This window comes from Carassius carassius, chromosome 44 (genome assembly GCF_963082965.1).
Source record: "Carassius carassius chromosome 44, fCarCar2.1, whole genome shotgun sequence".
NCBI lineage: Eukaryota > Metazoa > Chordata > Actinopteri > Cypriniformes > Cyprinidae > Carassius > Carassius carassius.
Genome location: NC_081798.1, coordinates 18,091,887 through 18,116,822, shown reverse-complemented (window position 1 = coordinate 18,116,822; position 24,936 = coordinate 18,091,887). Strand labels below are relative to the sequence as shown.

Sequence of the window (24,936 nt, the reverse complement as noted above, 5' to 3'; positions counted from 1 at the left end):
TATATTTAATATAATTAATATATATTTTAATTTTATTTTTTGGTCACTCATAATTTCTTTACTTTGATTTGTGGTATTTCGTAGATCTGCTGACTGTATTTAGATGTTGAAAATGGTATAACAAATAACTAGACTGGTTGTATAAGTATACATGTATATAGTTTTTGTTTGAAAATGTATCACTATTCTATTCTATTCTATTCTATTCTATTCTATTCTATTCTATTCTATTCTATTCTATTCTATTCTATTTCTTACCAAAATCCATTCTACTGTTTACATTCCAGGAGACATATGTATAAATGGATGTTATGCAGTTCCTCAGTGCTGTTACAAAACAATGTGTTTTTTCAAATGTGTTTTTATTAGAAAACGCTTATTACAGTATCAATGAGTCTGCTCTTTTGTGCTGCCTGTCGTCGAAATCAGTTCTCTGGCAGACTTCTCACAGGACATTACAGTAACACAAAATGTTAAATAGTCCTGATTCGTTAGCGATTATTTTCCTATGCAAAGCTCTTAGTATATGTGATCATATCTGATCTGTCTGTTCCTGTCCTGCAGCACCCAGAAGTGAACGGCAGGCGACCCGGAAGGTCTGAACTCCTCTGAAGGCAAAGCCGAAAGAACATCTGAACCTTTCATTAAATATCATAAATCCGCCGTCGAGGTGTGCAAGGTAGGCCTATGTCTGTGGCGCTCTTTTCATATTCACGATCGCATATACATTTTTTATTTTACATTTGCATGATACATTGAAGCGATGCTAGCAGTCATTCGAGTGAGCCAAAAGTTTAAATAAAAGAAAAAAAAAAAGAAAAGCAGACGCATGTTGCAACAATGTTGCATCTGCACGCTCCTGCATGGTTGCGTCACGACAGAAATGTTATATTTTCGCCGGAGAGATGCGCGTCTGTTTCCATCTGCGTGATTTGTTCGCATCGCATGAATGTAGTAGGAAGTCTCTCCTTTTTTTTTTTTTTTACTTTTTTTTTTTTTCTCCTCCAGCCGGGCTATTCAAACCTGCAGATCTAAGTAAACAATCATTCGTGCACTTAATGCAAATAATGCGCCGTTTTACTCGTCGCTCTTTACATCTGAAATCACACGCTTTATTTGTGTGGCTACATTTTTGGGGATCTGCAGAATATGGCGCCCTGTCCTTATAAAAATAAGACAGGCTGCCATTTTTGTTTTCCTTTTGTCTGAATTTTTTAATAAAACTGTCTGAGAATGCGCGAGAGGCTGCACTCACAGAAGACACGAGACGCGTCCGTGATTCTGCGACTGCTTTCAATTCGACGTTTGATCGAAGGCGACGTGCTTTAATTGAGAATGATTTCAAGGATGCCGATAGAATAAAAGAAAAAGTTGAGTAAGTTTTATCTCAATTTATATCAAAGCCTCTGAGACGTGTCATTCTTCGCCCGAATGTTGATTTGATATTTACAAATCGTTTAAAGCTGCTGAGGGGTTTTTATTAGCGTAGTATTAAATAGTTTAAAATGTTGTTAGGTGGCCTTCACCCCAGCCTCATTCAAATCTGAAGAAACTACGAAATAGGTAGAATTAGTTATAGATTTGATTATAAAATGAAGCTTACACTATTGTAGCGTGAAACTGCATTTACTTTTGCAATGCACCTTTTTATCTGATGAATATACATCTAAATGTTTATTTGGGAACATCTACTGTGGTATTACCATGGTATTCTTGGAAGTACTTTTGAGTTCTGTGGAAATATTGTAGGTGAACTTCAGTGTATATATATATATCTAAATAGAATATATATATATATATATATATATATATATATATATATTCTATTTAGATATATATATTCTATTTAGATATATATATATATATATATATATATATATATATATATATATATATATTCTATTTAGATATATATATTCTATTTATATATATATATATATATATATATATATATATATATATATATTCTATTTAGATATATATATCTATTTAGATTAGCTAAATAATTAAGATTTCTATTGTTGGATGGTTTGTTAGGATTGAACAATATTTGGCCAAGATACAACCATTTGAAAATCTGGAATCTGAGGGTGCAAAAAATGTCCAAATGAAGTCCTTACCAATCTTATTGCTTTATGGAACATGATATTTACTTAATATCTTAATATCTTTTTGGCATTAAAAGAAAAACGATAATTTTGACCCATACAGTGTATTGTTGGCTATTGCTACAAATATACCTGTGCTACTTAAGACTGGATTTGTTCTCCAGGCTCACATTTGATTTACTCTGCAATGTTAACATATAAGCTATTTTGCATTTGAAAAAAAATGTGACCGTGTTTCCAGTCTTTTAAAAATCGCTTGTAAATTTCTCATTATGCTAGGCTATATGATCACCAAATATTGGATTCATCGTTTTTGTTAACTTTTTGTTTTCTTTCATTTTAGCACATTTTGTGTTTCTTTGGAACTCATTGGCCTCATTTATCTAATATTATGTACCTTGTTTTTGAATTAAAAAAAAGCATTATATCAACTCAAAAACAGAGGTGCAGTAAATCAATTCCAAAAAGAAACCCAAAACCAAAAAGTTTAAGATATTGAATTCAGTATTTGGTGATAATATAGCATAACAAGATATTTATAAGCTATATTCTTTGTGGGCTTTGTTCAAACATGATAACTTTATCCAGTATTTACGAGGAAAAGAAGATCCAGAATGCAACAGGAAAGGAATCATTGAGGTGGTTGTATTGAACAAACAGGACAATGACGTTCATCTTTCCACTCTTTTAATTTGGACCTTTACCCATCTGGAGCCTTAGAAGCAGTTCCATACGGTGTGATTACTTTAGGCGTATCGTTTTCTTGCATTATGTTCATGACACTGTGCTATGAATGTTTTGGCAGTGCTTATAGGTCTTGAGAGTGTTTGACTAAAGGGCCTTGCAGAGAAATTCATTTAGCGGAGCCAAAAATAATAAAAGCGATATGTCCAAATATATGAGCCCAGACCCCGCTGAATATTTCCTCAATGATGCTGAAAGGGTGTCTGTTTCACTTCCTGCTAAAACTGTGGGGTAGAGCTTTCACTTTTCCATATGAATCTGACACATTTACATAATGCATTTGACATTTTCAGGTTTTAACATTTAAATGCTCAAATATTATCTTATTTATGACTTAACAGTCAGCTTTACTCTTAAATACAGCTTTCTTGTAAAATTTGTGATAAGACCAATGTTATTTGAAGAAGTTTGCACCATTACAGCAAATTAATTTTTATTTTGCTGTTACAATAGCAGCAATGCAACAAGCCATATTCAAAGTGTCTTGCTTTAGGAAGATGTAATTTGTTTGATTTTCCCAATGGGCGTCATGTTGAGTTTGGCAATATTGAGCAGTCTGCTGTGGGTGTGTGAACTGTGTATGAACAAACAGCATGTGCTTCCTCAAAACACTTGTTCTGCATTGTATCATATTCATGTCACTGTGTCGTGAATAATGCTAAGTAATTTGCTGATGCATTTAAAGTCACAGTCTGCAATAAATAAGAGTACGGTATTAACTTAAGCCAACAACAAAAGCCTCTGAACAATGGCTGTCATTTCATATCACTATAATTAAGCTTCACTGTAACTCTGTACATAAAGCAGTACATGATCCCAGTGTTTGATTCCTTAAGAACACAGTTTAATGTTCAATTTAATCCTAAAATGTCCTTAATGTACTTTTCTGGCCATATTTCTAATGATTCACAAGTGTGTTGTTTTAAAGAAAACACTGCTCCATCAAAGTTAACGCATTTCCTGAAAATGTACTTACTCTCAGACCATCCAAGATGTAGATGAGTTTGTTTCTACATCAGAACAGATTTGGAGAAATGTATCATTGCATCACTTGCTCAGCAAAGGATCCTCTGCTGTGAATGGGTGCCGTCAGAATGAGATATAAAACAGCAGATTAAACCATCACAGTAATCCACATGACTCCAGTCCATCAATTAACATTTTGTGAAGTGTAAAGCTGCATATTTGTAAGAAACAAATTATTAAAGCGTTGCGTCTGGAAAAAATATCAATCTGTATTCAGTCTGTAATAACCCTTCCTCCATTTCATATTGTTCTCTCACATCAGAATCCACTGACATCTTTGTTTAGAATTGTTTTGGACTCTTTTTGCTCATTAACGATGCTTGATCTGTGCATATTTCTCTCTTGATTCAGATTCTAGTCTTTTTCACTAGAGAAAGCAATATTACTGATATAGTACTTATAATGTAGCCAGCATAAACAGTTTAAAGATAAAAAACATTGCAATGATGGATTTGTTTCTTACAAACACACATTTTATAAATGGTGACTGATGGACTGGAGTCATGCGGATTACTTGTGGATTATTGTGATGTTTTACTATTCTGACGGCACCCATTTACTGCAGAGGATCTTTTGGTGACCAAGTGATGCAATGCTACATTTCTCCAAATCTGTTTTCCATGAAGAAACAAACTCCTCTTCATCTTGTCTGGCCTGAGGGAGAGTAAATATTCAGAAAATGTTCATATTTGGGTGAACTATCTTCTTGTTTTTCAGTATCCTTCAGTATTGTCTTGAACATCCTGTTCTATATATAATACATACAGTGTCACTTTATGCAAGTTCAATGGGTTGTGAATGTTGTTGCTGAACTAAAGTTGCATGCAATTTAAGTAATCTTCTTGGATTAGATCTGCATTTCAAATCAACAAATAATCAAATTTTTCTGAACCGCCCAGCAGCCATAGTGTGATTTTTAAAGGTTATTACCTCAGTTTTATTAATCAAACATTGCAACCTTCAGCTCTTACTGCACCATTTTCCCCAAAAACTTTTAGTCATTATCAGTCATTATTGTCCTGATTTATTAATCTCTGAGCAACAAGTAATTCAAATTCAATATGCATTCCTGAAAAGATCCATTTGGTTTGTTCACAGCCTAGGATTGGTCAAATAAAAGCCACATAACAATGAAGGCTGATTTAAATAAAAAGCATTTTTAATCAACCATGACTATGTGTGTTTCAGAATGGCAGAGCCTCGATTTAATAATCCATACTTCTGGCCTCCTCCACCATCTATTCCTGGTCAGGTAAGGAAACAAACATGCATCAATGGACAGACTTCATTAATCCTTGTTATCTAAAAAGTTTAGCATCAGTAATTTACTTTGTTGAGCTCTAGGCTTAATCTTTGTTGTTTACTAGTTGTCTTAAGTAGCTGATAAAGGTGCCAGGATGCTAAAGTGTAGAGTTTAAAATACATCTTATCTTTTAAATGTTCTGTCAGATCTTTCTCTAGACCGTAAACACTTTTAACCCTATAAAGCCTGCTGTATCGTATCAAATTTCTGACTTGTCTCATAAGTCAGGCTTTGTAGGATTAAACCCGTGTTCTTCTCATCATGTCTGTAGTTTGAACCATCTGCTTGTTTTAATCTCACTTTCCCCCGTTCCCCCCCCAGTTGGATAACCTTGTGCTGATCAACAAGATCAAAGAACAGCTCATGGCGGAGAAAATCAGACCTCCACACCTGTCGCCCACTTCTGTCCCGTCCCAGCAGCCCTTGCTGGTGCCGCCCACTTCCGCAGAAGCCGGGCAGCACAATATATCAACGCCTAAGCTGCAGCACATGCCGGGCCTCCACGCTCACAGCACCACCCAGCCCGACATCGCCCTGCACGCCCGACCTGCCTCCAGCACCGTCGCAGGTACATTCTCCGCTGCATAGCACAGATCTGCTCACTGACACACATGCATACTGCTAACAGTGCACATAATGTGGGCAGGTCGTATTCTGGGTGACGTCAACTTGAATCTGGATGACAAAACGGCTATTAAAGCAAGAGGATTGTGGGAAGACTGGCATTTGCGGCAAATCATAGACCAGCCATCCCGAGTGAATCATCTGTCAGGTACGCAAATGCAAAAAAATGTTCTTACTTGCATTTACAGATCAGTTCGCGCTTAAATGAAAAAATGAATTTGTTCACCCTCAGGACATCCAAGATGTAGAAGAGTTTGTTTCTTCATCTGATATGGAGAATGTAGCATTACATCATTTGCTCACCAAAGGATCCTCTGCAGTGAATGGGTGCCGTCAGAATGAGAGTCCAAACAGCTGATAAAAACACCACAGTAATCCACATGTCTTCAGTCCATCCATTAACATCTTGTGTTTGTAATAAATTAATCAAGGCATTTTAACTTCTGGACAAAATACTAGTTGTCTCATCTGTATGGGGAGAGAAATATGCACAGGTTAAGTAAATTGCTTGTGGATTATTGTGATGTTTTTATCAGCTGTTTGAGCTCTGATTCTGACGGCACCCATTCACTGCAGTGGATCCGTTAGTTCTAAAAATTCTCAAAATCGGTTTTCATGAAGAAACAAACTCTACATCTTGGATGGCCTGAGGTTCAGTAAATTATCGACAAATTTCCATTCGTGGGTGAACTGTTCCTTAAAGTGAGGTTCATTTTCAGGACTGTCGCTGACGTCTTCTCGAACTGCCAACCACAACACGTCAGAGAGCGTGACGCCGAGCACCCCGACCTCTCCAACCAGCACCAGTCAGACGCGTCAGGGTGGCACACCTTCCTCAAACCTCATCTCAGGACTGTCTGTTGGGCCAGGGATGGACTTTATCAAAAACAGCGGAGGACTGGCAGGACTGCTGGGTCCTCCTCCGAAGAGCATAGGACGAGGGCGCAAAAAGATCAAAGCCGAAAACCCCTCTGGGCCGCTCTTAGTCGTTCCCTACCCAATCCTGGCTTCTGGAGCCGACCAATCAACTGTCAGCATCACTGCCAAAGAGGGCAAAACCTACAGGTACAGCTTTAGAAGATGTTTTCACTTTGTTTTATTCAGCCCCAAACTTGCAGTGTGTCATCTAAATTGCTTTCATACCATTTGCAGACTTTACCGGCCACATAACCTATACTTTGTGCCCCAGGTTTTCAGGAAAAAATTGCATTTCTTCTTTCAGATGTAAAGTGTGTCCGCTGACGTTCTTCTCCAAGTCGGACATGCAGATACACTCCAAGACCCACACGGAAGCAAAGCCACACAAGTGCCCTCATTGCACCAAGTCCTTCGCCAACGCGTCTTACCTGGCCCAACACCTGCGCATTCACCTGGGAGTGAAGCCGTATCACTGCTCCTACTGCGAGAACTCCTTCCGCCAGCTCTCACACTTACAGCAGCACACAAGGTGACTTTTCAGCCTCAGTTCATTCACGTGCTCGGGTTGTGAACTTCAGGTTGATGTTTGTCATCACATTTTGCTTTGCTGCAGAATCCACACAGGTGATCGGCCGTATAAATGTCTCCAACCAGGCTGTGAAAAAGCCTTCACACAGCTCTCCAATCTGCAAGTAAGACCCAAATGTCTCTTCTTTTGTAACCGTTCCCATAGTTCATTTAAAATATCTTAAATATGTATTACATTTTTCTAAAATTTATATTTATTTATTATATAGATAAATGATAGATGAGAAATTATGCTAGCTGAAAGAAAAAAGGTTATTGTGTGTATATATATATATATACACACATCTGAGGTCCTGAGCACTCTGGAGAAGGTTTTTGTCCAGGATATCCCTGTACTTGGCCGCATTCATCTTTCCCTCAAATGCAACCAGTCGTCCTGTCCCTGCAGCTGTAAAACACCCCCACAGCATGAAGCTGCCACCACCATGCTTCACTGTTGGGACTGTATTAGGTGATTAGCAGTGCCTGGTTTTCTCCACACATACCGCTTAGAATTAAGGCCAAAAAGTTCTATCTTGGTCTCATCAGACCAGAGAATCGTTCAGGTGTTTTATTTTAACAAACTCCATGGGGGCTTTCATGTGTCTTGCACTGAGGAGAGGCTTCTCTCGTCGGGCCACACCATAAAGCCCCGACTGGTGGAGGGCTGCAGTGATGGTTGACTTTCTACAACTTTCTCCCGACTGCATCTCTGGAGCTCAGCCACAGTGATCTTTGGGTTCTTCTTTACCTCTCTCACCAAGGCTCTTCTCCCCCGATAGCTCAGTTTGGCCGGACAGCCAGCTCTAGGAAGGGTTCTGGTCAGCCAAAACGTCTTCAATTTAAGGATTATGGAGGCCACTGTGCTCTTAGGAACCTTAAGTGCAGCAGAAATAGTTTTGTAACCTTGGCCAGATCTGTGCCTTGCCACAATTCTTTCTCTGAGCTCTTCAGGCAGTTCCTTTGACCTCATGATTCTCATTTGCTCTGACATGCACTGTGAGCTGTAAGGTCTTATATAGACAGGTGTGTGGCCTAATCAAGTCCAATCAGTATAATCAAACACAGCTGGACTCAAATGAAGGTGTAGAACCATCTCAAGGATGATCAGAAGAAATGGACAGCACCTGAGTTAAATATATGAGTGTCACAGCTAAGGGTCTGAATACTTGGTGTGATGTGACCATGTGATATTTCAGTTTTTCTTTTTTAATAAATGTGCAAAAAAGTCAACAATTCTGTGTTTTTCTGTCAATATGGGGTGCTGTGTGTACATTGAGGAAAAAAAACTAACTTAAAGGTACAGTTTGTAGGACCTGCCATGAGAGGGCTCACTACCAAAACAATAACAATCGCATGGTTTGATGACGCTTAGAAGGAGCATGGAATGATGGGATTTGTTGTCTTCTACCCAATCCTGATGCCCATCAAACAGACGGAAAGATAAATCATGAATTCATCGCGAGTTTAACGATTTGCTCGAGTAGATTACATACAAAGTCAATGCAAAGATGCGATCAGACTATGGATCAGACGCGATGCCCCGCATTTGCCGTGTATGCCCCATAATACTACTCTTGTTGATCATAATAACTTACGTTTTCTGTAAAGATACGAATCAAAACAACTCACCTGTCGAGTAAAACACAAGCGAGATCGGCATCTCTTTCTAGTTGAAGTTTGTCGTGAAGCTACTTCCGCATTTGTCCATGACGCTGTTGTCATGTGGTTTCTACGTCAGTAAAGATGGTAACAAAGGGTAACTAACGTCATTGACAGGCGACTGCACTGCCCCGTGTCACTGTTTAGAATGGGAATTTTCTCATGATGTACAAGTAGTTGAATACATTAGAGATATTGTTAGTAATCAGCTGGACAAAATATATAACACTAGCCTAGTGGTTTTTGGATATTTTACTGCAAATATCTTACAAATTGTACCTTTAAATTATTTTAGCAAATGGCTGCAATATAACAAAGAGTGAAAAATTTAAGGGGGTCTAAATACTTTCCGTACCCACTGTATATTTAAATTAATTTCGCTTTTTCTTTACTCCCCACAGTCTCACCAGAGATCACATAATAAAGACAAGCCTTACAAGTGCTCCAACTGTTACCGCGCTTACTCTGACTCCGCCTCCCTCCAAATCCACTTGTCCGCTCACGCAATCAAAAACGCCAAGGCATTTTGCTGCAGCATGTGTGGACGAGCCTACACCTCAGTAAGTACTACAGCATTCATCACTCTGACTCTGATGTAGTAGTTAAAGGTGCTGTATGTAGGATTGACATCAAGTGGTTGAACTAGGTATTGCAGTCCAAGTTCAAAATATTGGAGAGGGTTTTTTCACCCGGCTCCTCCTCAGACTTGATGCACACTGGTTGCCAGATTGAAAACACCAAAAAGAATGAGCGCACTTGACGATGAATGAAATTAAATACACTGTGTTTTCTGCAAACTGGCCACCCGGGGTGCTGAAATTCAATTGGGTAAACAGGCAGTGGGCGAGTTTCACAAACCAAAACAAAGAACGACATTTCAGCCCGGAACGCACATTTTCAAAAGAGAATAACTGACTGTAGCATTGTTTTTTAGATAAACATGTTAACTTAGCATGTTTCTTAAATATCTGCAAAACATATTATGGTGTTTTTATGCTTCAGTAGAGTCAAAAACTTACATACAGCACCTTTAAAGTTAAATTTTCGTACCCAAGAACCATGTGCTCTTAAATCAGTTATTGGTAGTTGACATGAAATACTTTATATTTAGTTTTAGTTCACTTCAAGTAACAAATATGTTAATATTTCTAGGTTTAGTACAGTATAATAACCCCTCAAACAGAAAATCCATAAATAAAACTGGTTCATGCTCTATGCAATCGTTTTTATTCTTCTCCTTGTTTCATAAGCATCTGTTGTCTAACAGGAGACCTACCTTATGAAACACATGTCTAAGCACACAGTGGTAGAACATCTGGTGAGTCAACACTCACCACAGAGGACCGAATCTCCCAGCGTTCCTGTTCGCATTTCCCTCATCTGAGCACGCTGTCCTGGACCAGCCCATGGTCGGTCAGTCTTTCCCAAGCTAAAGCGCCTGTTCTCGGTGGTTTGACGTTTATTTGTGTGTGTGTGTGTGTGTGTGTGTGTGTGTGTGTGTGTTTGTTAGTTTGTTTCGGTTTTTGAGAACATTCCGACATGTATTAGACTGTGTGGATAGAGGCTCAAACACAGCAGCGGTTTAGGACACATTCCTCTTCTCCGACTCATTGCTGAGATGAGAGGGAATAATCAGGAAATCCAAAGATGGTTTCACAGCACTTTCAGGCCACACAGTTTTGGCTTTAAATGTTTCTGGTCTGTTACTACAATAAAGGCATTGCTCTTGGCAGCTAAACGTTTGGGACTGTAGGTATTATGCATTATAAAATCAGAAGACATACGTTGTATGTTTAAACCTTGGACCAAGTCCAGTACCTCCTCATATTTTTCTATGCTGTCTGGGAAAAAAAATTAAAAATCCCCTTCTTTTGGGCAACTCAAGTCGGTTCAGAGACCAACGGTCTTGTGTTTTGGTAATGTCAATCATACAATATTTTTCTTTCATATTAAAACATTTCCTCGCTTGTAGGGAAATCTAACTGAAAATAGCTTTAGCATTAAATGTTAACTTTAACTAAAGGACTGTTATTAATCTGACTTTACAGACAAATCCGCACATTTAGATGTTTTGCAAGATTAATCCTTTAGTGCTTTACAAATTCTTGTGGACTGGTGCCAAAAATAGAATATGAAAATGGTTCTCAAAAGGTTCTGATGTTTCAGAATGGACACGAATAGTGTTTAAAATGAACACTTTAAAAAAGTGACGATTCAAAGCCCCTGTGTTATGTTGCGGATGTCAGCATGCATTTGATATTCTAGTTGGCTGAAAACTGGCAGGAAATGTTCAAACTTTTATATTTTGAATAAAAGAAAATGAAGGCTTTTTTTTTGCATAAGAGGCATGTCTACATTTTATTTGTTTATTTTAATATCTGTATTAATATTACATTACATCACTGTTGGAAACAGTTGTGCTGGTTAATATTTATAAACTGTATTTTTTCATATGTATAGACCTGTGATACTTTTTCAGGATAATAAAAAAAAAAAAAAAAAGTTAAAAAGAACAGTGTTTATTGCAGTTTTTGTTTTTTATTCAGCAATGATTTGTTAAATGGATAAATAATTATAGTAAAGACATATTGTTAGAAAATATTTATACTTTGAATAAATGCGGATCTTTTTAACTTTTTATTCATCAAAGATTCAAAGAAAAAAGTATCACAGGTTCCCCAAAAAAAATATTAAGCAGCACAATAGTTTGATAACACTGATAATAAATCATCATATTAGAATGATTTCTGAAGGATCATGTGACACTGAAGACTGGAGGAATGATGTAAAGTATATTAAAATAGGAAACCACTATTAGAAATTGCAATCATATTTCACAATATTACGGTTTTTGTTTCAGTGAATTGATCAAATAAATACAGCCTTGAAAGAGACTCAATAATTAAAAAAAAAAAGATTTGACTTATTTCATACTTTTGAATGGCAGTGTGTTTATTTTTATAATATTAATATTATATTATTTTTTGTTTTGGAACATTTTCTCGAGTGTCATGAAATTACAAAAAATTGGTCTCATTGGTCCTCAGAAAATAGGCTTCATTTAGTTTTGTTCAAAATATATTTGAGTGTTTTTCTTTTGATTTGAGGGTGAAATATATGCCCTGGACATGTTCTTGTGAGATTCAGCCATTATACACACACAGGAGAGAACAATACTGGGGGGAAAAGAGTTGCCCATGAGATTTGTGTAGCTGTATCAACGTCTAGAATACCTCCTTGGCTTATTATTCATGTTTATACTTATCATGTTGAAATATTAACAACTAACATGTTAATTTGACACATTTTAAGCCTTAACCATTTTATCTCTAGTTGTTTACCATTACATTTTATATATAAATATATATTTTATACCATATTGGTGTTTACTTGTGTACTCAGTACTCTTCTGTAGTTTTATTTCCTAGCATGAACATGCTGTAAATAATCTATACAGTACTTAAGTGTTAACCAGTTTATATCAAATGACTACATGTCTAGTTATTATCAAATATACCTTTTTAATTGTCTTGAATTGTGGTACTCAATAAGGTTTGCCTTGGCAAAGTCAAGACATGGAAAGGGAAAGGACTTTGTAAAAGTAAGCAAATAAATAAACGAGAAAATTCTGTAGCAGTCTATTGTGCTCATTATGTGTTTATACATGCATACGTTTACACAGACCTATATTTATCTTCTTTTTTTATGTTTATGTAAATGCATTGATGTTGAGACCTGCATGTTGAAAACTGATCTTCATGTCAATTCAATGTCATACTTCACTTAAAAATAAACATTTGCTTATGATTTACTCACACTCAGGCCATCCAAGATGTAGATGAGTTAGTTTCTTCATCAGAACAGATTTGGAGAAATGTAGCATTACTGTATGTGACTTGCTCACCAACGGATCCTCTGGAGTGAATGGGTGCCGTCAGAATGAGAGTCCAAACATCTGATAAAAACATCACAATATTCCACAAGGAGTCCACACCACTCCAGTCCATTAATTAACATCTTGTGAAGCAAAAAGCATCATTCAGCATCATTACTCCAGTCTTCAGTGTCACATGATCTTTCAGAAATCAGTCTAATATGCAAATCTAATATGAAATTAATAGCTTTTTTTAGCAAGGATGCGTTAAATTGATCAAAAGTATTGATAAAGACATTTATGATATTACAAACATTTCTATTTCAGATCAATGCTGTTCTTCTGAGCTTTCTATTCATCAAAGAAACCTGAAACAATTCTACTCGGCTGTTTTCCACTTAATAATAATAATAATAATAATTGTTTTTGAGCAGCAAAACAATATTAGAATGAGATCTGAAGGATCGTGTGACTGGAGTAAAGATGTTAAAAATTCAGCTTTGATATCACAGAAATAAATTACATTTTTAAATTTTTAAATAGAAAGCAGTTATTTTAAATAGTAAAAAATATTTTTCGAATTTTACTGTACTTGGTGAGCTTGGTGAGCAGAAGAGACTTATTTAAAAACCATTAAAAAACTTACCGTTCAAAAACTTGTCTGTATAGTTTTTATTTCCTTTTTATTTTAGTTTGTTGTTTTAGTGCATCAAGTTACATCAAGTACTTCCTCTCAGCGTCCACGCTAACTAGCACGAGCTGAAGTTCTGTCCTCCGAGAGTCAAACTCCTGTTGACTCCTGGTTAGTCTGTTCCTCAAGTCTGCTGTGTTCTGTTGCAGCTGCTAGTACAGCAAACAAAAGTCATTTTTAATTAGTACACAAGCTAATACAGTATCAGTATATACAACTTCATCTTGCAATCTGTTGACTAAATTCAAGATTCTCTGTCAGTTCAAGACACCCTATAAATGGTCAGATCTGCATCAGGTACCCTGAGGTGTTCCTGCTCGGCATCAGTGATGTTGGTTCTCGTCTGGGACAGCAGATCTTGTTCTGGATGCTGCAGCTCCTCAAACATCCTCCTCTGCTCTTCTGCATCCTGCTGAAGCTGGACGTTCTGTGACTGATGAGAAAGTGTGACGGTGTGTGTTCAGTGTCATTGATCAGGTCAGAGCAGGGTTTTTGTCAAATAATTTACCAACACATTTGCATGTTCACACTGTTGTTTAACGGTCAAATAGCATGCAGGTAAACAAAAAATGTTTAATCTTATTTTTTTCAGAACAACGTTTTATGCTATATTGTGATTATATATTTTAAATGATTCATAAATAGGCCTGCACAGAATTATATTGTAATTATTTTGTCATGTACGGCAATTGTATCATCTCATATGGAAACGTCTCTTATTGCTGCTGTTGAAACCAACTAAGATCTCTTGCATCTTTATTATACGAAATAATAACAAATATTGCTACAAGTGTGACTGCATCATATAATAATTTCTGTTGATAATATTCATCATCTGGTTGACTGTTTTTTCTGAAAAAAAAAAAAACCTGTCATACGTGCACAAACTGACAGTCACCACTTATAAGCTACTACTAAATATTGTAGAAACATAATTTTCTGTAAAGTTGCTTTGTATTGATTTGTATTGTAAAAAGCGCTATACAAATAAACTTGAATTTAACTGAATTGAATTATTATTTTTATTTGTTTTAACTAAAATATATTACAGCTGTAAATTACATTTATGCTCTAAAATAAAAATGAATAGTTGATAATTACAAAATAGAATTGTTATTTTACACTACAATACCAATATTTATCTCTTAAATGACTAGTTTATGTGTCTAAATTCTTCACTATCAAACATTTAAACCCTCTTTTAACATTTAGAATCTAGACATTTTGGAAGCTTCTGTTTACAGAAATGTTTGAAATCATGCAAATGAGCAAACAAAGTGAACCAATGCACACTGTGCTCCTAAAATGCCCGTTATACAAATGCCCGTTTGTTAGAAGCATTTTCTGTGAAGTAACCCACTTGGAGATGTTGAAAAACACTGCATCAATGCTTCACATGTGTAGTGCTTTTTTAAATCGATTGCAACCTTTGATTTGATTACAACATTAAGCTTTACTGTGATTTCCATTTTATTTTATTTCACTGTGCAGCCACATTTATTTGTTCATTTTACCTTTTGGCTTTTCAAACCCCAATTTGGGAAACCCTGGGTCAGAGAATAGAGGTATCTTCACCTGGACCAAAGCTCTGGCCTGGTCAAGGACAGCTGCCCGGTCTTCTGCTGCACCTCCTGAAGATCAGCCTTCAGCTGGCAAACTTCATTCTCCAGAGAAGACACCTAAAAAATCTGTCATTTAGTTCCCTTAGCATACCTAGTGACCAAATCAACTTTCAAAGAAGAGTCAAATGACTCGGAGTACCTGCTTCAGGTGTTTGTCTCATTGTCTTTCCACGTCCTGTACCTCAAGCTGCTGTCGTAACTTAGTTACTAAATCTCTGATCTGTGAAGACAGACATAATGTAGATACAACATATGGCATATTTTAAATACACTTTTAATGGCATCTTTTTTGACTAAGTATGCCATGCATTGTTACAGTTTACCTGAAAGGCATTATTTTTAACATTTAATAGACTTTGAAAAATCGAGTGTAGTGTTAGTTCAGGCAGATCATGTTAGTCAAGCTTGCGTCAGATGATCCACGTCGTCTAACATATAGGGATGCGACATCTATCATAGCACCCATAAATAAGATCCTTAAGCATTATCAGCAGCTTTCGCATTGCTCAATACCTAATTACCCTCCTCCATCCCCAGCTCCTCCTCTCGTCCAGTCAGGATTCTGCCTTCTGACTCCCCTTTGAATCAGACAAATTTCTAAATGTTTACATTACATTATAGAACATAAATGATATCTGCCATACATTTCTGTTGGTTCTGTTCTGTTTACCCTACGGGGTTATCGCTGCTCTCCCTGCTTTCAACTATCCTAGGCTGCATGGATGAACAGAGCCATACCGCCAATCCAAGCTTTATGCTAGTTGTCGGCCATCTTTGATGATAGTGGTCCTGACAGAAATATAACAGCTTTTAATTTAAGTTAACTTGAAACAATCTTCACATAAACTGCATAAACTATAAATTGAATGCTCTTGCTTCTTGTTGCACATTTCAATGACATGCATCAGGTTAACTGTCATAAACATACAGGCAGTCATTTCGGTTTACTCTGAGCAGCCTCTCTGAGTCCTAGGAGCCTCTTCCAAGGGCTCTGAATGTGTGGTGGTGCCACCTCGTGGAGAGATGATCTTAAGTTTCTAATCAGAAGTTTTGCACAAAAAGAAAACAAGAGTTAGGCCTGCTTGATTGTTTATATCATTACAGAATGTAGTTTATCACTCAGCTCTAATCTGATAAATGCGACTATAAGGCATAAACATGTTAAAGGGACAGTTCACCCAAAAATGAAAATTCTGTCATAATTACTCGCCCTCGTATCATTCCAAACCCGTAAGACCTTTGTTCATCTTCAGAACACAAATTCTGGTATTTCTGATGAAATCCAAGAGCTTTCTGACCCTATAGACAGCAACACAACTGAGACGTTCAAGGCCCGGAAAGATAGTAAGGACGTTGTTAAAATGGTCCATGTGACATCAGTGGTAATTATAAGTCTGATGGAGGAGAGAACAGACAGAAAACCTGATATCGAAGAACGACAAGACTGCAAGTTTCCCTTTTGTGTATACAGTATTCTTCAATTTATTTCTTTTCCATCTAAACATCTACTTTTGTGTTCCACAGACCAAAAGTCACTTGTATAGATCTGAAACAAAATGTCATCAAACAAGTGATGAGTCTCCAGGTTTTAAATTCAATTCTGCTTCTCATTGTTTAAGATCATTGATGAAGTACACAAAAGTCAAAATACTAAATTAAACTACTTTAGATCCCCTTTCTCATATTATTCACACATTTGACAGAACTAGATCAAATAGTTCATCATTTTGGTAAGTGGGAAGGTTCTTTTTTTTTGGAGCGGATCAGATTAAAACACTTCATGGGGGATTTATGGGTGTGAACCGATGTTTTCTGGGTGGTCTGTGTTTCCTCCAACAGGAAATAATTCTCCAGATTGCTCCATGTAGGAGTTTTCTAATTGCCTAAACTACAGCATGTGACTATCCCTGAACAAAAAGCATGAATATAATTATCAGAGTAAAGCATCTATGAATAAGGTGGCAGTAAAAACAATCTCAAAAACATATCTAAAAAGCATATACACTCACCTAAAGGATTATTAGAAACACCTGTCAATTTCTCATTAATGCAATTATCTACAACCCGAATTCCGGAAAAGTTGGGACGTTTTTTAAATTTTAATAAAATGAAAACTAAAAGACTTTCAAATCACATGAGCCAATATTTTATTCACAATAGAACATAGATAACATAGCAAATGTTTAAACTGAGAAAGTTTACACTTTTATGCACAAAATGAGCTCATTTCAATTTTGATTTCTGCTACAGGTCTCAAAATAGTTGGGACGGGGCATGTTTACCATGGTGTAGCATCTCCTTTTCTTTTCAAAACAGTTTGAAGACGTCTGGGCATTGAGGCTATGAGTTGCTGGAGTTTTGCTGTTGGAATTTGGTCCCATTCTTGCCTTATATAGATTTCCAGCTGCTGAAGAGTTCGTGGTCGTTTTTGACGTATTTTTCGTTTAATGATGCGCCAAATGTTCTCTATAGGTGAAAGATCTGGACTGCAGGCAGGCCAGGTTAGCACCCGGACTCTTCTACGACGAAGCCATGCTGTTGTTATAGCTGCAGTATGTGGTTTTGCATCGTCCTGCTGAAATAAACAAGGCCTTCCCTGAAATAGACGTTGTTTGGAGGGAAGCATATGTTGCTCTAAAACCTTTATATACCTTTCAGCATTCACAGAGCCTTCCAAAACATGCAAGCTGCCCATACCGTATGCACTTATGCACCCCCATACCATCAGAGATGCTGGCTTTTGAACTGAACGCTGATAACATGCTGGAAGGTCTCCCTCCTCTTTAGCCCGGAGGACACGGCGTCCGTGATTTCCAACAAGAATGTCAAATTTGGACTCGTCTGACCTTAAAACACTATTCCACTTTGAAATAGTCCATTTTAAATGAGCCTTGGCCCACAGGACATGACGGAGCTTCTGGACCATGTTCACATATGGCTTCCTTTTTGCATGATAGAGCTTTAGTTGGCATCTGCTGATGGCACGGCGGATTGTGTTTACCGACAGTGGTTTCTGAAAGTATTCCTGGGCCCATTTAGTAATGTCATTGACACAATCATGCCGATGAGTGATGCAGTGTCGTCTGAGAGCCCGAAGACCACGGGCATCCAATAAAGGTCTCCGGCCTTGTCCCTTACGCACAGAGATTTCTCCAGTTTCTCTGAATCTTTTGATGATGTTCTGCACTGTAGATGATGAGATTTGCAAAGCCTTTGCAATTTGACGTTGAGGAACATTGTTTTTAAAGTTTTCCACAATTTTTTACGCAGTCTTTCACAGATTGGAGAGCCTCTGCCCATCTTTACTTCTGAGAGACTCTGCTTCTCTAAGACAAAACTTTTATAGCTAATCATGTTACAGACCTGATATCAATTAACTTAATTAATCACTAGATGTTCTCCCAGCTGAATCTTTTCAAAACTGCTTGCTTTTTTAGCCATTTGTTGCCCCCGTGCCAACTTTTTTGAGACCTGTAGCAGGCATTAAATTTTAAATGAGCTAATTAAGTGGATAAAAGTGTAAAATTTCTCAGTTTAAACATTTGCTACGTTATCTATGTTCTATTGTGAGTAAAATATTGGCTCATGTGATTTGAAATTCCTTTAGTTTTCATTTTATTAAAATTTAAAAAACGTCCCAACTTTTCCGGAATTCGGGTTGTAATCAACCAGTCACATGGCAGTTGCTTCAGTGCATTTAGGGGTGTGCAGGCTGCTGGTGGTGGTGTAATGGTGTGGGGGATGTTTTCTTGGCACACTTTAGGCCCCTTAGTGCCAATTGGGCATCGTTTAAATGCCAGGGCCTACCTGAGCATTGTTTCTGACCATGTCCATCCCTTTATGACCACCATGTACCCATCCTCTGATGGCTCCTTCCAGCAGGATAATGCACTATGTCACAAAGCTCGAATCATTTCAAATTGGTTTCTTGAACATGACAATGAGTTCACTGTACTAAAATGGCCCCCACAGTCACCAGATCTCAACCCAATAGAGCATCTTTGGGATGTGGTGGAACGGGAGCTTCGTGCCCTGGATGTGCATCCCACAAATCTCCATCAACTGCAAGATGCTATCCAATCAATATGGGCCAACATTTCTAAAGAATCATTTCAGCACCTTGTTGAATCAATGCCACGTAGAATTAAGGCAGTTCTGAAGGCGAAAGGGGGTCAAACACAGTAGTATGGTGTTCCTAATAATCCTTTAGGTGAATGTATATGTATCTGTATATATACACACACTACCATTCAAAAGTTTGGGATCAGTAAGACTTGTAATGTTAAATGTTTTTAAAGAAGTCTCTTATGCTCATCAAGGCTGCATTTTTTGTTTGTTTGTTTAAAAAAAGAAAAAGAAAGAAAGAAAGAAAAAAAACCTGTAATCTTGCAAAATGTTATTACAATATAAAATAATGGTTTCAGTTTTAGTATCCTTTAAAATATAATTTATTTCTGTAATGCAAAGCTGAATTCCCATCAGCCATTACTCCTGTAAAAATATTAAGCAGCACAACAGTTTCAACACTGATATTAAATCAGCATGTTAGAATGATTTCTTAAGAACTGGAGGAATGATGCTGAAAATTCAGCTGTATATTAAAATAGAAAAACTTTATATTACACCATAATAATATTTTACAATATTACACTTTTTCTATTTTTTTTAAATATATGTATATATATATATATATACATATATATATATATATATATATATATATATATATATATATATATATATATATTCTTTCTAAATGTGTAAATTCCATTGACTTCTGTTGTTATACTGAGATAATTATAAATACTATAACCCTTACCCTCACAGAAAATGTTCTGTATTTGTAGAGTTTTATTTTCTTATTTTTATATGATTTTTCCTGGATGTCCCAAAAATGTAAATATATTTAAACGTAATTTTATATATACACATGCACATGTACACCAAAATAGTTTTATTGCCGAATCTAAAAGCAGAACATCAGTGCATTGACTGTTGTGTAATTATGTAACAGACTCTCTCAGGGTTTGGGTGGACTCACAACTAGAAGCCCATTTTTAGTTTGTAAAACAAACCCAGAGTTTTTCTGGAGCTTTGAAGAGAACTCCTCCTCTAACCAAGCCTGCATTCCTTCCTGGACCGTTTTCCCCAAACGTGGGAGACTGTGGAGAGTGTGTGTGTGTGTGTGTGTGTGTGAAGACACGGAGGAACAACACAGCCCTTCAGACCAAAGAAGATCTGTTGGTACGACTACACAAGGTAAGCATGATTTTTACTTCTTCAACAACAAAAAAGCATTTCCACTTCTAAGGTTAAAGTTTATGTGCATTAGAAGAACCTTTAAAGTGCCATAGTTCTTCAGAAAGCTGCTGGATGGATGTACTGGTGAATAAAGAACCCAAGGTCTTCACTTGTACATTATTAATGCATGAGACTATAACGACATGCTCATACAGAACCTAAAAGTCACATCAAGAACCTTTAAAAAAAACAACAACAACTATAAAAGAGTTAAAGTGCTTAACCTAAGAAGAAAGAACTTTTATTATTATTAAGCATCAAACTACCGGTATGTTCTCTGAGATATTCTTGTTCATTGGTTTTATACAGTACAAACCTTAGAAGTACAAATTAGCTGCAACCAAACGGACTAGAAGACTATGTGATCATTCTCTCAAACCTGTCCAAAATGTCTTAATTACATGTGCTAGTCCATTCTACATTGCTGTAAGATCTATGTACTTTATGAGCAGTAATTACAACTCATCTGTGATCTTGAATGGCACTAAAGAGATATAACTGTCCGAGTCGGTGCCAGGAACGCTCCTGCATGTAAATATGGAGAGATGGGGGTCGAGTTAATGAAAACCAGAGTTGGGGAATGTTGACTAAATACGTAATCTTAAAGGGCCTCTTGGTCTCTGGTTTGGAAAGAGATCCTTGCATGCACCGTGAGATATTTTCACTACTCTGTCGTGACAGAGAAGGGTGTGCAATCTTGGGATCAGCTTGTGTCATTCCCAATCTTCCTTCCCAATCCAGATCCATCACACAGTCCATATTTATGAATGGACATTGTGTTTGTTCAACCAGAAGTCTCTGTTCATCTTTTGGATGGAGAAGTCATGGAAGGTTTGTGGTGTAGCCATGTTTTGAGTCTCGGAAAAGTGTCTAGCAGTGAGGTGAAAACTCATTTATAGGTGAAGTATTATTACAGGTTCACACGCAAGTCCTACATTTTTTCCCTGGAAAAGTCGCCATCAGCAAATAGCATCATTTTGATTAATATGTCAACATATATTTTACTATTCAGAAGTTTGGAATCATGATTAGTTTAATAATTTTATTCAACATGGATGCGTTAAGTGACAGTAAAGATGCTTAAAATGTTCCAAAAGATTTCTAATGCAAATAAATGCTGTTCTTTCAGAGAATCATAAAAAAACTAAATGTTCTACGGTTTCCACAAAAATACGAAGCAGCACAACTGTTTTGAACATTGATGATAATAAGAAATGTTTATTAAGCAGCAAATCAGGCATATTGGAATGATTTCAAAAGACTGGAGTTATTCAGCTTTGCATCACAGCAAATAGATTGCATTTAAAATATATATTGACATAGAAAACTGATATTTGAAATTGTAATAATATTTTCTGTTTTTACTGTATTTTTGATTAAATAAATACAGCCCTAATGACTTAACTTACCACTTGCAATCTTTTAAATGGTGGTATGATTGGGATGCGTACAGAAACAGGAGATCTGTTTAGTTTCTTTCAAATCTGGAGATCAGACACAAACTGCTGTTTACACAGAGCTCCTTAATGACGGCCACATCAGAGGCTTTCCAAAACACATACACTGATTAAATCCCAAGTGATTCCTCCGTTTTTTTCTGTGAGATTCCATTTCTCAACCAGAACCTTTTATTCTGCTTGCAGGATCCACTAAAATGGCATTCCTGTTGATGTTTGTGACCGTTCTGCATTTGGTCACCCTTGCCATGCTTTTCATTGCCACCATGGAGAAGGTTAGTCATAATGCACAAAAAGCTATCTTACCCATAGTTACTACAATAAAGAAACATCTGCCTAATGTGCAAATGCATATAGAGTTCTGAGGTTTCTGAGTTTCTTATGCATTTTCTTTTACAGACCTGAAGCTTCTTTATCTAACAAAGCTATACAAATATATATATTTTTTCATTTGTTGCATTTTATTTCTTCTTATTTCATTGTATAATTATTATTATTTTTCTCTAGTCCTGGTGGTCTTGGGGAGACACAGAGAACACAGATCTCTGGTATAAGTGCATCTATGAAAACGCCACAGGACCCTGGTTATGTGCTTCTGCCAAAGACAGTGGTGGGTAACTAACACTCAATAACAGATCTAATAATCAAATAATGAATATAACCACTGGATTTAATCATCAGGAGTCCAGGACAACTGGTGAATGCTCACAAATCTGCTGATCTGATACATTTACAAGAAATTTGTCTTAATGACAGTTTTCTGCTTATTAAGGAATAAAACAATACTTCACCTTACAAATGGTTGTAAAAGCAAAAATGGTATGAAATGCATCATTTTTTTGTGACATGCAGGCACTAAAACAGCCACTATTTTTTGGAATCAGCACTTAAACTTAGTACGAGGATCCAAGTATTTGATTTCTTTCAGCAAATGTGGTGCAGGGCAGTGCTATCAAACTATAGTAACTACATGTATTTGTTAAAATCGAGTAACTGTTGTTGTTGGTGTGTGATTTTCTCTCAGAATGGCTGCAGTCAGTCCAGGCCCTCATGATCTTGTCTGTGGTGCTCTCTTCCATCTCCTTCATGGTGTTCCTCAGACAGCTCTTCACCATGTCCAGAGGAGGTCTTTTCTACTTTACTGGCTTTTGCCAACTATTTGCAGGTATATAAAATCAAACTTTGTATTTATTTTTGGTTACACTTTATTTGAAGGCGTCCTTGTTACAGTGCAATGATAGGCTTACATTTAAATACTGAATGAGTAATATTAACTACATGTACTATGGTAAGTATATGTAACGTGTAACAAGGACACCTTAAAATAAAGTGTTTCCTTATTTTTTATTCATGTAGGGTCGTAGGCAGAAGGTTCATATCATAATCTCACTCCCTATGCAGTACCATATGTGCTGCCCCCTTGTGGCCACTTTTTTATTCCCACTCCATTCGCTCTGTTCACTCTTGCAGGTTTTGCGGCGTTTGGAGCTGTTCTCATCTACACCTTTCAAAGGAGTGCGATTCTTCAAGATTCTCGTGAACTGGAAAAAGGTCATTTCGGCTACTGTTACATTCTAGCGTGGGTGTGTGTGCCTCTTTTACTTATCAGTGGCGCACTTTATGTGCATCTGCGCAAACAGGCCTGATTTTCTCACCAACTAGCTCGCCAGTTTTTTTTGCAAAAAAACTTGCTGTATTTTCCCATAGTGGGGAAGCTGCTGCTGTAAGTTTGATGCTGCCAATCAAGTGGGATTTTGGTGCAAACTTATTTTTTAAAGGAAAATTTAAATTTTCTAAATGATTGACACCGACAGAATGTCTAAGGCGTACATCGGAACAGATTTGGAGAAATTTAGCATTACATCACTTGCTCAGCAACGGATCCTCTGCAGTGAATGGGTGCCGTCAGAATGAGAGTCCAAACAGCTGATAAAAACATTAAAATAATACACGTGAGTTTTTAATTAAATACATCATTAAGGTGCTAAATGTCCTAGCTAAAATTTGACTCCTCTATCCATAATATTTACTTCTCCAGTGAAACAGTCGTCTAGTCTGAATCAGGAGAGAAATATGCACACCGTTTACAAGCAGTCCAATATGGTTCTAAACAAATATTTCAGTAGATTTTGATGTGAGAGAACAACAGGAGATGGACTGTTTCACTGGAGGAAGCATTGTTATGAATTATGAACTGATATTTTGTCCAGAAGCGACAGTTTAAAATGAAAAGGCCTCAAAAATTGATTTGTTTATGGGAAATGTGCCTCTTTTCACTTCACAAGATGTTACTGACGTACTGGATGGCTTTTGGATTATTGTGGTGTTTTTCTCAGCTGTTTGGACTCTCATTCTGACGGAACCCATTCACTGCAGAGGATCCATTGGTGAGCAAATGGTGCAATGCTACATTTCTCCAAATCTGATCCCATGAATAAACAAATTTTCAGCTAATTTTCATTGTTGGGTGAACTGTTACTTTAAATAATGCTTTAAGGAAACTGGAGTGTAAAAAACACAGAAAAGTTTCTTACAAATCAAACTGTCAGAATTCCCAAAACTGGAAACTTTAATACTGTCTTATTTTCCAATCCTAAATATGTGCCCATGTGCATTTGTATTATGCTTTTATGTATGCAAACTTTATAAATAAAATATTTCTTAACAATGACAACAGAAGATATGATGTTTCAGGTTAGAGGAAACCTTCAGTGCAACAATGAATAAACAGAAAAAGAACAATCGTTCCACAAAAATGCTGCAGTTCAAGTAGGATCGACAAGTGTCCACTAGAAAATGTTTGATATCGAGTAAGTCATGGTTCTCTTTAAGTGGTTTACACAGTAATGAGATTCAATCAGTAAAAATAGTTGTTATTTTGTACCAATCTGCTAATTGAAATACTTAATGTTCTAACAAATCTTTATCATTGTGTTTAGTTGACTTATCAGCATGACAATAGACCATCATACTACACATTCTTTGCTTTGAAAAGCACTGTTGATTCTGTCTAGGCACAAAATAAATATGGCACTGCAC

General features: G+C 36.8%; 2 protein-coding genes across 4 annotated transcripts; both read left to right on the top strand.

Moving 5' to 3' along the window:
- The first annotated feature begins 543 nt into the window (after positions 1-543).
- On the top strand, positions 544-10,836 carry LOC132126574 (zinc finger protein 362-like). 3 transcript variants are annotated; one of them, XM_059537910.1, is made up of 9 exons: positions 544-679; positions 5,067-5,130; positions 5,503-5,749; positions 5,828-5,953; positions 6,525-6,870; positions 7,028-7,252; positions 7,337-7,415; positions 9,354-9,512; positions 10,220-10,836. In XM_059537910.1, exons 2-9 carry the CDS (start codon positions 5,068-5,070, stop codon positions 10,334-10,336), a joined length of 1,362 nt encoding a protein of 453 aa, XP_059393893.1. In that variant the 5' UTR covers positions 544-679; position 5,067; the 3' UTR covers positions 10,337-10,836. The 3 variants fall into 3 exon arrangements, with proteins under 3 accessions (XP_059393893.1, XP_059393895.1, XP_059393894.1); XM_059537912.1 differs by lacking the exon at positions 544-679 and adding an exon at positions 843-1,370; XM_059537911.1 differs by lacking the exon at positions 544-679 and adding an exon at positions 843-1,375.
- Positions 10,837-20,112: 9,276 nt separating this feature from the next.
- LOC132126494 (epithelial membrane protein 3-like) lies at positions 20,113-23,543 on the top strand. Its single transcript, XM_059537760.1, has 5 exons — positions 20,113-20,398; positions 22,084-22,172; positions 22,405-22,507; positions 22,922-23,062; positions 23,368-23,543. Exons 2-5 carry the CDS (start codon positions 22,095-22,097, stop codon positions 23,541-23,543), a joined length of 498 nt encoding a protein of 165 aa, XP_059393743.1. The 5' UTR covers positions 20,113-20,398; positions 22,084-22,094.
- The last annotated feature ends 1,393 nt before the right edge of the window (positions 23,544-24,936 follow it).

Coding starts and splice junctions, on each gene's coding strand:
- LOC132126574 (XM_059537910.1), top strand. CDS start 5,068: ATGGCAGAGCCTCGATTTAATAATCCATACTTCTGGCCTCCTCCACCA. Junction 5,750..5,827: donor TGCCTCCAGCACCGTCGCAG/GTACATTCTCCG, acceptor TAATGTGGGCAG/GTCGTATTCTGGGTGACGTC. Junction 7,253..7,336: donor CACTTACAGCAGCACACAAG/GTGACTTTTCAG, acceptor GCTTTGCTGCAG/AATCCACACAGGTGATCGGC.
- LOC132126494 (XM_059537760.1), top strand. CDS start 22,095: ATGGCATTCCTGTTGATGTTTGTGACCGTTCTGCATTTGGTCACCCTT. Junction 22,173..22,404: donor TCATTGCCACCATGGAGAAG/GTTAGTCATAAT, acceptor ATTTTTCTCTAG/TCCTGGTGGTCTTGGGGAGA. Junction 22,508..22,921: donor TGCTTCTGCCAAAGACAGTG/GTGGGTAACTAA, acceptor ATTTTCTCTCAG/AATGGCTGCAGTCAGTCCAG.